Source organism: Myotis lucifugus, unplaced genomic scaffold, assembly GCF_000147115.1.
Source record: "Myotis lucifugus unplaced genomic scaffold, Myoluc2.0 scaffold_123, whole genome shotgun sequence".
In the NCBI taxonomy this organism is placed as follows: Eukaryota; Metazoa; Chordata; class Mammalia; order Chiroptera; family Vespertilionidae; genus Myotis; species Myotis lucifugus.
The window spans coordinates 1405905-1423207 of record NW_005871171.1 but is presented as its reverse complement, the minus strand read 5'-3'; the positions used below and the strand labels follow the sequence as shown (position 1 = coordinate 1423207).

The 17303-nt window shown below is 37.8% G+C and overlaps 1 protein-coding gene across 5 annotated transcripts in view; it reads left to right on the top strand.

Moving 5' to 3' along the window:
• TMF1 (TATA element modulatory factor 1) overlaps positions 1–17303 on the top strand; it is a 40652-nt gene that overhangs the window by 12148 nt on the left and 11201 nt on the right. For 4 of the 5 annotated variants that reach the window (XM_023758102.1, XM_023758105.1, XM_023758104.1 and 1 more), the window contains 9 exons: positions 6582–6724; positions 6966–7132; positions 7845–8001; positions 9971–10063; positions 10707–10863; positions 13640–13832; positions 14695–14764; positions 14974–15066; positions 16757–16858. In XM_023758102.1, the coding sequence (XP_023613870.1) occupies positions 6582–6724; positions 6966–7132; positions 7845–8001; positions 9971–10063; positions 10707–10863; positions 13640–13832; positions 14695–14764; positions 14974–15066; positions 16757–16858 (1175 nt within the window). The remainder of the gene's footprint in view (positions 1–6581; positions 6725–6965; positions 7133–7844; positions 8002–9970; positions 10064–10706; positions 10864–13639; positions 13833–14694; positions 14765–14973; positions 15067–16756; positions 16859–17303) is intronic. The other variant, XM_014460034.2, reaches the window with a different exon arrangement.

Sequence of the window (17303 nt, the reverse complement as noted above, 5' to 3'; positions counted from 1 at the left end):
CATTCCTAAATTCTTTTTTTCAGCTTTATTGAAGTATAATTGAGAAAAATTGCATATATTTAAGGTATACATCATGATTTTTGATATATGTATATATTGTGAAAGGATTACACAAGCTAATTAACATATCACTCACCTATATAATCACCCTTTTTTGTGTGTGGTTAAGGTGTATTCTTCTAGCAAATTTCAAGTGTACAATGTAGTATTTTTAATTTCGGTTTTCATGCTGTACATAAGATCTCCAGAACTTACTCATTCTGCAAAACTGAATCTTTGTATACCCTTTGGCCAACATCTCCCCATTCTCCCACCCCCTCCTGCTAACCACCATTCTGTTTTCTGCTTCTATGAGTTCAACTTTTTTTTTTTTTTACTGTCTGATGAGATTTATTTATTTATTTAGTTTAGAGAGGAAGAGAGAGGGAGAGGGAGACAGAAATATCAATGATGAGAGAGAATCACTGATCGGCTGCCTCCTGCACGCCCCACACTGGGGATTGAGCCCGCAACCCGGTCATGTGCCCTTGTCCGGAATTGAACCCGGGGCTCTTCAGTCTGCAGGCTGACGCTCTACCCAGTGAGCCAAACCAGGGCTATGAATTCAACTTTTTAGATTCTAGATATAAGTGATATCATGCAGTATCTGTGCCTGGCTTATTTTATTTCTTCCTCTAGGTTTATCCATGTTGTTGCAAATAGCAGGATTTCCTTATTTTTTAAGGCTAAATAATATTACATTTACACACACACCACACTTCCTTTTTTAAAAAATCCTTATTTGAGGACATGCTTATTGATTTGAGAAAGAGAGAGAAACATCGATTGGTTGCCTCCTGTAAACATCCCAACTAGGGACTCTAGCTAGGGATCAAACCCACAACCTTTCAGTCGGGACGATGCTCCAACCAGTTGAGCCACACAGGCCAGGACCGTAACACATTTTCTTTATACACCACATGCATTCATCCATTGACAGACAGACACTGGGTAGTTTCCATATCTTGGCTATTGTGAATAATATTACAGTGAACATGGGAATGCAGACATCTCTTTGAGATGGTGATTTCATTTTCTTTGGTTATATACTTAGAAGTGGGATTGCTAGATTATAAGGTAGTTCTACTTTTAAGTTTTTGAGGAATCTCCATATTGATTCCCATAATGGCTGCACCAATTTACATTCCCACTAGTAATGTACAAGGGTTTCCTTTTTTTTACATTCTTGCCAATACATATTTTTTGTCTTTCAAAAAATATATATTTTTATTGATTTCAGAGAAGAAGGGAGAGAAACATTGATGAGAGAGAAACATTGATTGGCTGCCTCCTGCATGCCCCCTACTGGGGATCAAGACTGCAACCTGGACATGTGCCCTGACCAGGAATCGAATGGTGACCTCCTGGTTCATAGGTGGATGCTCAACCACTGAGCCACACCAGCTAGGCTATTTTTTTTTCTTTTTGATAGTAACTATTCTAACAGGTCTGAGGTGATATTTCATTGTAGTTTTGATTTGCATTTCCCTGATGATTAATGGTGTTGATCACTTTTTCATATACCTGCTGGCCATTTTTGTCTTTCAAGAAATGTCTATTAATACCTTTTGCCCATTTTTAAATTTTGTTATTGTTGTTGAGTTGTATGAGTTCTTCATATATTTTGGATATTAATCTCTTATCAGATATATGACTTATAACTATTTTTTTCCATTCTGTAGATTGCCTTTTATTTTTCATTACATTTGACATTCAATATTATATTAGTTTTAGGTGGATATCATAGTGGTTAGACATTGATGTAATTTGTGATATGATTCCCCCAGTAAATCCAGTACCCACCTGACACCATGCATAGTTATTACAATATATAGTTTGCCCATTTAAAGTGTACAATTCAGAGGTTTTTAGTATGTTACATTATTTTTAGTTGTGATAAAGTATAACAAAATTTGCCATTTTAATGATTTTTAGGTGTACAGTTCAGTGGCATTAATTACATTCACCATGTTGTGCAACCATCACTATTTCCAAAACTTTTTCATCACCTCAAACAGAAACTCTGTAACCATTAAGCAATACATCCCCATTTTTTCTTCCCTCTAGTCCCTGGTAACCTCTAATCTATTTTTTGTGTCTAATAATTTGCATATTCTAGATATTGAAATATTGATTTCACTTATATGTAGAATCTAATGAACAAAATAAACTAGCAAATAAAATAGAAATGGACCTACAGATACAGAGAATAGACTGACAACTAGCTGTCAGAGGGGAGAGGGTTGTGGGGCTGGGTGGAAAGGATGAAGGGATTAAGAAAAAAACAACAACCTCAGAGACTCAGACAAAAGTATGGTGATTACTAGATGGAAAAGGGGAACAGGTGGGGGAGGTAGAAGATGGTAAAGAAGCGATAAATGGTGATGAAAGAAGACATGACTTGGGGTGGTAAACATACAATACAATATACAGATGGTGTGTTATCGAATTGTATACCTGAAACCTATATAATTTTATTAACCAATGTTATCCCCAATAAGTTCAATTAAAAAAAAAAGTTAAAAACCAGAAAATAAGTTTGGGGAGGATATGGAAAAATTGGAACCGTCATAACATTGCTGGCGTAGCCACTATGGAAAGATTTAGAGGTTCCTAAAAAGCTAAAAATACAATTGCCATATGATTCAGCAATTCTACTCCTGAGTATATACCCAAAGGAATTGTCCCTAGTCAGATACTTGTACACCAGTGTTCACTAAAACATTACTCATAATAGCCAATAGGTGTAAACAACCTCGAATGTTCATCAACAGATGAATGGATAAACCAAATGTGGTATATCCATGCAATGGAATATTACTGAGCCAAAAGAAGAATGACATTTTGATACATTCTATAACATGGATGAATTTTGAAAACAAGAAGCCAGACACAAAAGGACAAATATTTTAATATGTAGATTGTCTTTTTATTCTGTTGATGGTTATCTTTGCTGTGCAGTAGTTTTTACTTGGATGTAATCACATTTGTTTATTATTGTTTTTGTAGTCTATGCTTTTGGTATCATATCCAAAAAATCATTGCCAAGACCAATGTCAAGCTTTTTTCCTGTGTTTTCTTCTAGTAGTTTTACAGTTTTAGGCCTTAACATTTAAGTCTTTAATCTATTTTCAAATTATTTTTATATTTGGTATATGATAAAGTCCAATTTCATCCTTCTGAATATGGAAATTCAGTTTCCTGGTAACATTTATTATCAGACTATCCTTTCCCCATTGTGTGTTCTTGGCATCCTTGTTAAAGATCAGTTGGCTGTAAATGTGTGGATTTATTTCTAAGCTCTCTATTCTGTTCATTTGGTCTATATGTCTGGTTTTATGTATGTACCATATTGTTTGGATTGCTGTAGCTTTGTAATATGTTGTGATACCTCTGACTTTGTACTTATCCAGGATTGCTTTTCCTATTTGAGGTCTTTTGTGGTTTCAGATGAATTTTAGGATTTATTTATTTGTTTGTTTGTGTGTGTGTGTGTGTGTGTGTGTGTGTGTGTGTGTGAAGTATGCCCTTGGAATTTTGATAGGATTGCATTGAATCTGTAGTCCACTCCTGAATTCTTCCGTCTGCATCTCCTAAGGGCAATTAATTTTCCTTCACAAGCACATCATAATCACATATAAGAAGAAAAACCAAGATGGCGGCATAGGTAAACACCGGAGATTGCTGCCTCGCACAACTACTTCAAAAATACAACTAAAAGACATAACGGACATCATCCAGAACCACAGGAAGGCTGGCTGAGTGGAAATTCTACAACTAGAAGGAAAGAGAAAAGCATACCGAGACTCAGAGGAGGTGCAGTGCTGAAGTAAATACAAAGGTGCGGAGGTGCATGCGGAGAGGGCTGGCGGCTGAGGACACGATTGTCTTTTTCAATCGGGAGGGAGTCTCAGGCTCTGAGCTCCAGTTCCGGGCGAGTCTCTGGGGACCCAGACTCATACGGGAGAAATGGGACTGTCTGGCATCGGTTGGAACTCGAGGGCAGCTTTCTCTCAGAGGCACTCTCGGCGATTGCCAGGACCTCTGAAGGCAGGACTGAGAGCAGCCATACTGCTCGTTCACTCGGCCCGCCCTGTTGATCCCCTGGGACCCCGCCCCGCCCAAGCAGTGCACGGAGGCTTTTGCATATGAAAGGCCCGGCCCTTTGTAATCTGAAAATAACTTAACAAACTGCAGCTGCCCCAAGGCCCCAGGGCAACTTGCATTGCTTTACAGCTGGCTTCTGCTGGGTAGCCTCAGGCAAAGGCTAGATTAGCACCTCCTTAGATCCAAGAGCCAGTGTACCCAGTGGTCAGAGTGGGATCATCCAATTACAACTCCTCAGATCTATAAGGGACACACTCAGGGGGCAGACTCAGTGAGCACCAAAGCCCCACTGAAGCAAGTCTTGCCCCATAAGGGTGTCTTCAGCACAGAAGTTCTCCCACTGTAGACACAGCTGATTCTCACAGCCAATTGGCCTGGAGGTCAAATCCTCCCAGTTTTACCTACAACAATCAAGGCTTAACTACAACAAGACTGTGCACACAGCCCACAAGGGGGTGCACCAAGAGTGTCTACCTCAGGTAATTGGGACACTTAGCACAGAAAGCCATTCTATCGACACAGCGAAGCATAAAAAATGCCGAGAAAAAGAAACAGGACACAAATGACAGAAATGGAGGAAAGCAAACTACTGGATATAGAGTTCAAAACCACACTTTTTAGGTTTTTCAAGAATTTTCTAGAAACCGCCGATAAATGTAGTGAGATCCTCAAGAAATCTAGTGAGACACTTGATGTTGTGATAAAGGACCAACTAGAAATTAAGCATACACTGACTGAATAAAGAATATTATACAGACTCCCAACAGCAGACCAGAGGATCGCAAGAATCAAGTCAAAGATTTGAAATACGAAGAAGCAAAAAACATCCAACCGGAAAAGCAAAATGAAAAAAGAATCCGAAAGTGTGAAGATAGTGTAAGGAGCCTCTGGGACAGCTTCAAGCGTACCAACATCCGAATTATAGGGGTGCCAGAAGAAGAGAGAGAGCAAGATATTGAAAACCTATTTGAAGAAATAATGACAGAAAACTTCCCTTACCTGGTGAAAGAAATAGACTTCCAAGTCCAGGAAGCGCAGAGAACCCCAAACAAAAGGAATCCAAAGAGGACCACACCAAGACACATCATAATTAAAATGCCAAGAGCAAAAGACAAAGAGAGTATCCTAAAAGCAGCAAGAGAAAGAAAGTCAGTTACCTACAAGGGAGTACCCATACGACTGTCAGCTGATTTCTCAACGGAAACTTTGCAGGCCAGAAGGGAGTGGCAAGAAATATTCAAAGTGATGAATGCCAAGAACCTACAACCAAGATTACTTTATCCAGCAAAGCTATCATTCAGAAGTGAAGGTCAGATAAAGAGCTTCACAGATAAGAAAAAGCTAAAGGAGTTCATCACCTCCAAACCAGTATTATATGAAATGCTGAAAGGTATTCTTTAAGAAGAGGAAGAAGAAGGAAAAGGTAAAGATACAAATTATGAACAACAAATACACATCTATCAACAAGTGAATCTAAAAATCAAGTGAATGAATAATCTGATGAACAGTATGAACTGGTGATTATAATAGAATCAGGGACTTAGAAAGGGAATGGACTGACTATTCTTTGGGGGGAAAGGGCTGTTGGGGGTGCGGGAAGAGATTGGACAATAATCGTGCACCTATGGATGAGGACAGTGGGTGGGGAGTGAGGGCGGAGGGTGGGGTGGGAACTGGGTGGAGGGGAGTTATGGTGGGAAAAAAGAGGAACCAATGTAATAATCTGAACAATAAAGATTGAATTAAAAAAAAAAGAAAATCAAGTGTATTCCAGTATATATTTCATCATTTATCCCAATTGCCTCTAAAAATGACCTTTATAGCTGGTCATTTGTCCTGCCTCAAGATCCATTCAAAGTTTGTACATTGCATTTGGCCATTATTTCATTGCATTTGGCCATGATTTCATCAATCTAGGATAGCTCTATCTTCTTCATGACATTGAAGACTTTGTAGAGTCCCGGCCAGTTGTCTTACAGAGTGCCCCAGGTTCAGAAATTTTTCACTTTCTTCATGATTATATTCAAATCAAATTTCTAATAAGAAATATTATAAGTGATATTGTGCACCTGCCACTTTATCACATCAGTAGACACATAATGTCAGGCTGTACCACAGTCATTGATAATGTTTAGTTATGGTAGTGACTGCCAGATTTTTCCTTTGTAAAAGCACATCTTTGCTTTTGGAACTCATAAGTAATATGTGGGAATGCTTCTTTAAGACTGTATATATCCTGTTCCCCACCATGCTTCCACCTACTAATTCTAGCATTCATTAATGATTCTTATCCAAAACATTGGTGCTTACAGTGTTGTGATTTTTAAAAACATCCTATCCTTTTTTTTTTTTTTAATCACTGGTTAGAGAAACATTCAATTTAGATTCTTAGGGAATCATTGTTATTTGAACTTATACATTTTTGCCATTGCCAGGAGAAAAACTTTCAAAACAGCAGTTGCAGAGTTCTAACATCATTAAGAAATTAAGAGCTAAAGACAAAGAAAATGAAAATATTATTACAAAGCTGAAGAAAAAAGTTAAAGAGCTAGAAGAAGAGTTGCAACATTTGAAACAGGTGAATGTTAATTGTTTTCTATATAAATTGTTATTACTTACTACATGAACAGTTCACTGTGGCTTATAAAATATTTGGAATGATTTATTGGGATATATCACATGGGAAGTATTTTTCAACAATTTAATAGACAAATGTTAAGATTATTATTTGTTGTTATAATACTTGAGATTCCTGGAATACACTTATTTACCATAGTGTTATTTATTGAAGAATACTTTTGCCTGTTTTTATAATATAGGTCCTTGATGGTAAAGAAGAAGTTGAGAAACAACATAGAGAAAATATTAAAAAACTAAATTCTGTGGTCGAACGTCAAGAGAAAGATCTTGGCCAACTTCAAGTGGATATGAATGAACTTGAAGAAAAGAACCGAAGTATTCAGGCTGCTCTTGACAGTGCATACAAGTAAGAAAATGAATAAATATGCAACTCATTCACAGTCTGTTAAATGCAGGATGTTGAAGAAATCCTTTTTCTATTATCTGATCACTGACAACATGTAAATTTAGCTATAAATGAACTTGAAACTTTTCAAAGCCAATTCAACAGAGAGTTCTTAACTGCAGTCACTGTTTATTATGTGGTGAACTCTCCCTCATTCTGTAAATCTGATGGAAATCTACATGGAACCTTCATATCCTTGGCCATGTGATTACTGTAAATTATTTTACTTAATTTATCTTTTTCCTTAATCCTCACCCGAGAGAGAGAAACATTGATGAGAAAGAAACATCATTGATAGGTTGCTTCCTGAACGCCTAATGGGGTTCGAGCCTACAACCCGGGCATGTGCCCTGACTGGGAATCAAACCTATGACCTCTTGGTTCCTGGATCGATGCACAATCGCTGAGCCACACTTGCTAGGATCCATTTTTAGAGAGAGTGGGAAGGAGGAAGGGGAGAGAGAGAAATACCGATGTGAGGCACATTGATTGACTGCCTTACACATGTGCCCTGACGGGCCAGGGATCGAGCCTGCAACCAAGGTACATGCCCTTGTCTGAAATCAAACCTGAGACCCTTTGGTCTGTGGGCTGACACTCTAATCACTGAGCAAACCGGCCAGGGCTACTGCATATTATTTTAAATAAAACTTATCAATCTAATTTTTTTAAGAGAACTTACTGATCTCCACAAAGCCAATGCTGCAAAGGCTAGTGAGGCACAGGAAGCTGCTCTGAGTCACGAAATGAAAGCTAAGGAAGAACTTTCTGCAGCTCTAGAGAAGGTCCAAGAAGAAGCCCGTCAGCAGCAAGAAGCATTAGCCATTCAGGTACACGGTGGAGGATGAATTACATCCGCTTTTTAGATTCTGGTGCTTCTGTGAATTAAAAAATCCGTTAGTTTGAGTCAAACCTTCTTTAGTGGTACATTGTTATATTTCCTTTATAATGCTGTTAGGCTAACTTAATTGTGTATTTTTTTTTAACTGTTATTAAAGTGATGCTTAAATTATACAAGTATTGCTTAATTTTTTGTGAATTTCAGGCTTATTTGAGAATATTATGAAAGCTAAGGACCGCTTACCAGAGAAATGCATGTATTCAGAAAAATACTAAACATTCATGTAATTTAAGGGGAATCTGTGTAACTCCATGAAACTCAGATGAATGAGGAACCCCCAAATTTGTCAGACTTTGTCCTATAAAATCATCAGTTGATGGATATTTGGATTTTTTACACTCTTTGTTAATATGAAAAGTGCTGTTTTAAACCTTCATTTATAATTTTTTGTGTGAACATATATTTTAATTTCTCTTAGATATGTACCCTCGAGTCATATGGTAGCCGTATATTTAACTTTTTTGAGGAACTGCCAAACTTTTCTGCAAATGTGCATCATTTTACATTCCCATCAGCCATGTATGAGCGTTTTAATCTCTCTACATCCTTCCCAGTATTGCTTATTGTCTATTTTTTTTCAGTGTAACCCTTTTAGTGGGTGTGAAGTAATATCTGATTGTGGTGTCAATGACTAGTGATGTTGAGCATCTTTTAATGTCCTTATTGGCCATTATGTATCCTCTTTGGAGAAGTTTTTTCAAATATTTAAACCCTTTGCCCATTTTTAAATTGGGTTGTCTTTTTATTAATCTTTATATATTCTACATACTAGACCCTTGTCAGATACAGGATTTGCAAATATTTTATCCCATTCTATATAGGTTGTCTCACTTCCTTGATAGTGTCCTTTGATGCACAAAAGTTTTTTAATTTTGATGAAGTAGAGAGGCAAGGAAGATAAAAAGAAAAAAATATATATAGCTTACTATTTATACTGTTGACAGTTTGCTTTATTTACAAAATAAAGTATCTTTGTGATCATTCCATACTAGAACATAGAACTTTTGTTTTAACCTAAAGCTTTTTAAAAAAATTATTTTTACAGTTATAACGCTTCATTGTATTCAGTCAGTTCTTAATAATGGATATTTGGGTTGTTTAAGTCAGCGATGGTCCATACTCCCCTTGTGTTTCTGCAACTCTGTCACTAGGATAGAGAAATTATTAATGTTTTACATTAAAAATACACTAGAAAAATAAAATAATAAAGTAAAATTGGAGGAATGGGAATTAGAGTGTAGGGCACTATCATTCATAAAATGATCACCTTTAGGAGTACTATCAATTTTGTGTGTTACCTTCTTGTTCTTATTTCCATGTACATATTTTTATACTTTATATATTATTTTACAGTTTTTTCATTTAAGATTAAATCATACATTTTTACATGTACCATAATTTTTAATGAGTATGCTTATGTTGTATTGAGACTTGTAAAAATAGATGACTACTGATGGATATTTACAATATTTCATGATTTGTGTGTTATTGTTGATGTAGCTGACAGTATAGGAAACATGTCTGTGTTTATAGAGATCTGCTTCTATAGAGCGAATTCTCAGGACTAGCTCTCATAGCTCATGTAGCTGTCACATGCAGCCTGCACTGCAGACATATATGGATACGTCATCTCTTATCTTATGGGGCAGCGGCTGTGCCTTGTATACACACACATACATTTTTTTTGCCTAACAGCCTAACAGTACTTTCCTTAGTACAAAGTGAACATACATATAGTTTCGGAATTGCTTGATGAATGGGATGTGTGATAATCATATGTTAAAGCTCATTGGATAGTATAGAGTATTATACATGAACAGTAAGTCAACAGAACACAGAATATGTATTTAGCAGGCAGTGTTCGAGACGGTGATAGTGTATTGGTTTTCCTCACGCAGGTGGGGGACCTGAGGCTGGCCCTGCAGCGTGCAGAACAAACAGCTGCCAGAAAAGAGGATTATTTGCGCCATGAGATCAGTGAACTCCAGCAGGTGCTGCCACAGTTCTTTTAGAAATAAAAAGTGACTCAGCGGGTAATGTTCGTGGAATTGGGAGGATTACTCCCATATGTATCGTTTGCTATTTTTTTGTGGCTTGTGTGAATAAAATCAGAGTTGGAACCTTAAAAATATATAAGAAAAGCCCTAATTCTGTCTTAGAGCAAATCATTTTATGAAAAATTTATTCAGTATTGTTTTCATTTGTAATAGCTGTTTTATTAATTATTATCAGTCTGAGCACTGCCCAGTTTTTATGTTACCCGCTATTCAGTTCCAGTCAGTGAGCATGTGGAGGAAAAGGGAGAGGCAATGCAACTCCGATCAACTTGCCTGTCTTAATAAGTACTTAGAAATTTGGATAGGGAGGCCACTACAGGGAGGTTTGGATGATACTTGTGTTTACCTTATGATGGTCAAAGGCTCTCTTTATCTTAGAAAATGCTTTCTAAAAGAGCACTTATTTAGATAATCATGCAACATAACTCTAACTTAAGGATTGAATAATTATAAAATAATTTAATTCAAAAAGTAATTCTATCTTGGAGAAATAATTTTTTCCAGAAATCCCATAAAATTTGTTTGCTAGTGTTTTTATTGTTGTCAGTGGTAATAACTTAAGAATTTCATGATTCAGAGACTCCAGGAAGCAGAAAATCGAAACCAGGAACTGAGTCAAAGTGTTTCGTCAACGACAAGACCATTGCTTCGACAGATAGAAAATTTGCAGGCAACACTAGGGTCCCAGACATCGTCGTGGGAGAAGTTAGAGAAGAATCTCTCTGACAGGCTGGGTAACTGCTTTAGTTCTTAAGCTCAATGCAGAAGCCCTTCCATCTTATCTATGGAATTAGGGTAATGGTCTGAAATTGAAATTCACTTGCTCTGATAGTTGTATTTTGTGTCTGACTTGTAGATTTTCACCTCTTTTCCTGTTTTACATTTATTTTCTAATATCTTAATTGATTCTCAGATCATTTGTTTTCCCTAACACAACATATCAGATACTGTCTAAATTACTTTCATGTCATTTTTTCATTCAGTTTACTGCACTCAGTTTCCTCCTTGTTTGTTGCTAAATCTGACCTTTTTCTAGCTTGTCTGCAATAATGTGGAAGGTACAGAATAGATATGTTGTAGTCAGTGGAGGAACTCCAAGAGCAGAGCCAGGTCTATGGAGGATCAAGGTTAAATAAATCTAGTATTCAGGTGCTATGCAGTCCTAAGATTTCATATTCTGTTTCTTTACAGGAATGCCCCAATTTGCCCTTCTGTGCTGTTAATAAAAAGAAAATTGTTTTTCCAAGATGTTTATTCAAGCACAGACAGGTGATATATGTATATATTAGATATCCCAGAAGCTAGCAAATTCATGAAAAGTCCATGGAATTTGAGGGACATCATGGTGTAGTGATCAGAGCAGATCTGGACTCAAGGCTTTGCTTTGTTTTGTTTTGAGTCATCCATAGACAGTCTGAAGCGAGTCACTTCCCTTTTCCGGGCTACTCACTGGAAGTCCTGAGCAGTGAAGTAAGTTAGTGGCTTTCAGACGGCCCTCGGCAGGCTCCTCAGGGCTGTCCCGGTGCCAGGGAAGCTCCTCAGTGATGTGCTGGGCCTGCCAGCTGCCACAGTGGAAGTAGTGCCTCCGTTGTCTATCTTTTTTTGAGTTCCATGTCGGATTTTGTCTCAAAAAAGACTTATCTGGTTAAAAGGAAAATCACTGAACTAGATGACTCTTCATGTATTGTTTAATTTATATGTGTACATTTTAGATCTGTCATTTATCTCTGTCAGTTTGAGACCAATTTGTTAGGAAATGTGAGGTATCTGAAAATGACCCCTGAAACAAATACCTATCTAGCAGTAAGTGGAGGCTAGAAGCCCCACGTTGATGGTTTTTACACTGGGGTCTGCATGTTCTCGGGGATATGTGGTAGAATATAGGCAGAGCCACAGGACACACATTGCCTGTGATGCTATTAATAGGACCATAGATGCAGTATAATTGAAACACTTTATTGAGGTAATTGTAGATATACATGCAGTAATAATTCTCACTTTCTTCAGTATATCCAAATGCTAACATTTTGCAAAATTACAATATTACAGCCAGGGTATTGACACTGATACAGTTTACTGATTTTATTCAGATTTTCCCAGTTTTGCTGGTACTCGTTTGTGTGTGTGCGCTTCTGTGTGTATATTAAGTTCTACACAATTTTACCACTTGGTGCGGGTTCATGTTTTCATCACTATAATAAAGATATAAAGCTGACATTTGGGGATTGGCTTTTTTGCTCAGCATAATTCCTTGGAGATGTATCCAAGTTATTGTGTGGGTCAATGATTAGGTTTTTTATTACTAGGTGTTTTTTCATATATATGTACCACGTTTTGTTTACCTGATGACAACTGTATGGGCTGATTCTAGATTTTGTCTGTACAGATAAGCTGCTATGATGAACATTCACATACAAGTTTTAGTGTGAACATAAGTTTTTTATTTCTCTGGATAAATGCCCAAGTATGCAATTGCTGAGTTGTTTGGATAGTTGTATGTTTAGTTTTTAAAGAAAATGCCAAACTGTTTTCCAGAACGGCTGTATGGGAGTAATTCATTTTCTCCATATCTTATTTTAAAATTCATCTTTATTGTTGAAAGTATTACAGATGTGCGCCCCCCTTTTTTCCCCATTGACCCCCTTTAACCTGCACTTGCCCCTCCCAGGCCTTCACCACACTATGATCTGTGTCCATGGGCAGTTTTTCCATATCTTTGCCAGGATTTTGTGTCTCCCTGTTTTTTTATTTTTCATATGTTTTTATTTATTTTAGAGAGAGTGGAGGGGGGAGAGAGAGAGAGAGAGAGGGGGAGAGAGAGAGAGAGAGAGAGAGAGAGAGAGAGAGAGAGAGAAACATTGATGTGAGAGAGAAACATTGACCAGCCGCCTCCTACATGGTTCCTACTGGGGATTGAGCCCACAACTTGGGTATGTGCCCTGACCAGGTATGGAACCACTGACCTTTTAGTGCTGGGACAATGCTCAACCAACTGAGCCTCACCGGCCAGGGCCCTGTTTTTTATATAGCCGTCCAGACAGGTGTGCAGTGATATCGATTATGATTTTAATGTGCATTTCCCTGATGACTAATCATGTTAAACATTATTTCATGTGCTGCTTTTATTTTTAATTTATTTTTATTGCTGAGATGTTTATTTTCTATTTGTGCATTCTCTTCAGTGAAATGTCTGTTCAAGTCTTTTGCCTATGTTCTAATTGGATTGTTTGTATTTTCACTGCTGAGATTTCAAACTTCTTTATATATTGTAGATACTAGTCTTCGATAGATAGTGTGGTTTGCATTTGTTTTCTGCAAGTCTGTAGCTTGTCTTTTCATCCTGTTCACATAGAGCAAAAGTTTAAAATTTGGAAAAAGTCCTGCCTTGGGCAATAAGCAGTTAAGAGTTTTAAGTGTGGCTACTTGCATCACTGAAAGTCAGAACTACTTGGTGTCTTGGCCTCTTGGGTTTCTGTATATGTGAATTTTCTCTTTTTATCCTCCATGCAGGTGAATCTCAGACCTTGTTGGCAGCAGCCGTTGAAAGAGAACGTGCGGCTACGGAAGAACTCCTTGCCAACAAAATTCAGCTGTCTTCCATGGAGTCACAGAATTCTCTCTTAAGACAGGAAAACAGTAGATTTCAGGCCCAGCTAGAATCAGAGAAAAATAGGCTAATAAAACTGGAAGATGAAAAAAATAGGTGAGCATATTTCTTGAGTTATTTTTGGTACTTGATGACATTTTAAGCACTTAAAACATGTGCCGTTGGCTTTTAGCTACATGGCCCTGAGAACTGAAAATACATACTCTTAGTGTTTAAAGTTAGGGCCGTTAGTAATAGGATGTTACATCAAGACATAGTACTGGGATTCATGGGATCTTACACGTATTCTGGAAGTTGTGTTGCATGTTCTATAGGTGCATTTTCTAGAGAAAAGATTCATTGCTTTAATCAGATTTGTTAAAGGAGTCTGTAACCAGAAAATAGTTTGGAAACATATTGGAGTTATTTCATTGGAGTTATTTTTATATTACAAGGGTTTTAGCAGTGTTTCAGTCTTTCTAAATAAATATATTGGTTCTTTGGAAACCACAAGCTATAAAATACATCCACCTGAAATTATATAAGGCTATCTTTATATAAAGGCTATGATTAGTGCATTTTTACCCTCAGTTCTTTCTTGGAAATTTTACTTTTAAAAATGTAGTCAAGTAAAAATGTTTTATAAAGTAAAATACCTGAACTTTTGCAAACATTTTCATTGGACCCCCTAACAACCTTTTGCAGAATCTGAACATACGGAATGGTTGCATTCAAAATTCTTTTAGGAAATCTCTTTTTAAATGAAATCTTAACCCAAAGCACCAATAAATACAATGCACAAAAGTAGTAGTTTGGCTTCTGAGTAAAACCCAAGTCGTCTGGAAAAAAGCAACAGTAGGAAAATCAGTCTGGTAATAAAAATGACTATATATATGTAGCTGGAGTTAATAAAGAAGTGAGTTTTTAATAGTCTGTACTATCATCTTTTTGTTTTGTTTCATTTCCTTTGGCTTAATAGGTACCAGGTTGAATTAGAAAACCTAAAAGATGATTATGTGAGAACACTTGAAGAGACAAGGAAAGAAAAGGTATTTCTGTTAGTTGTTCACTCACCTCTTAGGGCTAGGGGATGGTAGCAAAGTAATGACAAGATGAAATGAATGAACTTACTGCTTTTGGGACTTGCTCTTTAGTAGTAAGACAACTAGGTATATACTTTATGCTCCTAATTTTGAGATTGACTTTTGGGGATGATTTAGTATCATAGGAATTATCTAACTGTATTTCTGTCCATTAGACACTGTTGAACAGTCAGTTAGAAATGGAGAAAATGAAAGTTGAACAAGAAAGGAAGAAAGCCATTTTTACTCAAGAAGCAATAAAAGAAAAGGTATTGAATTTTTTGGTGTAACTGGTTAGTAGCTGTTGTGATTAATCATTGTTTTGTAATTTTAGTTGCACTTTATAAGTAACATTTCTTATGTCTAAAATCAGTAGGATGATGAACCCTAATAATGTAATCAGTGTCTTGTTCAGAGTAGCTCCAGAATATTTTGAGTTTATCCAAACAGATCTGTGATTTCTAGGATTTGAATTGTAGAACCTCTTTTTAAAAGTGAGTTTCCTATATTTAAAGTATTGGCATGTACTCGGTAGTTAGCATAATATATAGAAACTACCTGTATCAACATTGAAATTACCTTTTAAATTTATTTGGAATTTTAAAAAATACACTAAAAATAAAGTAGATAAGCCAGAAACTTTTTATGGTTTATAAAACTCATTGGTAATCTTATTCTAAGGAAACAGGTTTACCCCCACTAGCATGGCTCAGTGGTTGAGGCTCAACCTATGAATCAGGAGGTCACAGTTTGTTTCCTGGACAGGGCACAGGCCCAGGTTGTGGGCTCAATCCCTGGTGTTTGGGGCATGCAGGAGCAGCCGATCAATGATTCTCTCTCATCATTGATGTCTCTCTCCCTCTCCCTCTCCCTTCCTCTCTGAAATCAATTTAAAAAAAAAAAGAAAAGAGGTTTTGTCTGCCCTGGCTGTTGTGTCTCAGTGGTTATAGCATCAGCTCATGCACTGAAGGTTCAATTCCCAGTCAAGGGCATGTACCTGGGTTGCAGGTTAAATCCCTAGCCCTAATTGGACTGTGTGCTGGGGCAGCCAATTGATGTGTCTCTCTACATCAATGTTTCTCTGTCTCTCTCATTCTCTCCCTCTCCCCCTTCCTCCCTCCCTTCTACTCTCTCAAAAAATCAATGGAAAAAATATACTCAGGTGAGGATTAAGAACAACAACAAAGGAAGAAATAGGTTATATAATAGGCAGCAGTGAGTTCATATAATTGTTTTAACAAGAACATTTTCGCCCTAGCTGGTTTAACTCAGTGGATAGAGCATCGGCCTGCGGACTGAAGGGTCCTGGGTTCAGTTCCAGCCAAGGGCACATGCCTGGGTTGTAGGCTCAATCCCCAGTGGGGGCATGCAGGAGGCAGCTGATCAATGATTCTCTCCCATCATTGATGTTTCTATTTCTCCCTCTCCCTTCCTCTCTGAAATCAATAAAAGAAATACGTTTTAAAAAATACATTTTCATTCCATTAAAAATAAATCAGATTATGTTGTTGCAATATACATGAGTCCCTAGATCAGTGGTTCTCAACCTGTGGGTCGCGACCCCTTTGGGGGTTGAACGACCCTTTCACAGGGGTCGCCTAAGACCATTGGAAAACACATGTATAATTGCATATTGTTTTTGTGATTAATCACTATGCTTTAATTATGTTCAATTTGTAACAATGAAATTGGGGGTCACTATAACATGAGGAACTGAAAGGGTCGTGGCATTAGGAAGGTTGAGAACCACTGCCCTAGATGATTTGACCAAGTCTGTCTATACTTTCAGATTACCAAATATTGTGCCTTGCAAGATAAAACTTCAGAAGTTATATCTGTAACATTTTATGAGGAAGTTAGAATGAGTCTTTGTTGTCATTAATCCTAGAAAAGTTTCTTGTTTTTTTATTTACCACTTTGCTCTTAATCCTAACTGAATTTTTTTCTTACTCCTTAAAGGAACGGAAACCATTTTCTGTTTCTAGCACGCCCACAGTGTCACGATCAAGTTCAATAAGTGGAGTTGAGATGGCAGGGCTGCAAACATCTTTCCTGTCTCAGGTGATGTTTTATTTCATACTAGTGGCCTGGTGCATGAAATTCGTGCACAGGGGTGGGGGTGGTTCCCTCAGCCTAGCCTGCACCCTCTCCAACTGGAGACCACTTGGGGGATGTCCGACTGCCGATTTAGGCCCGATCCTACAGGGACATCTCTCTCACAATCTTGGACCCCTGGCTCCTAACTGCCTCTGCCTGCCAGCCTGATCACCCTTAACTGCCCTCCCCTGCCGGCATGGTTGCCCCTAACAGCCTCTGCCTGATTGCTCCCAACTGTCTTCCCCTGCAGGCCTGGTCACTCCCAACTGCCCTCCCCTGCAGACCTGGTTGCCCTGAACTGCCCTCCCCTGCCAGCCCAGTCACCCCTAACTGCCCTCCCGTGCCCGCCTGGTTGCCCCTAACTGCCTTCCCTTGCCGGCCTGGTCACTCCTAACTGCCTCCCCTGTGG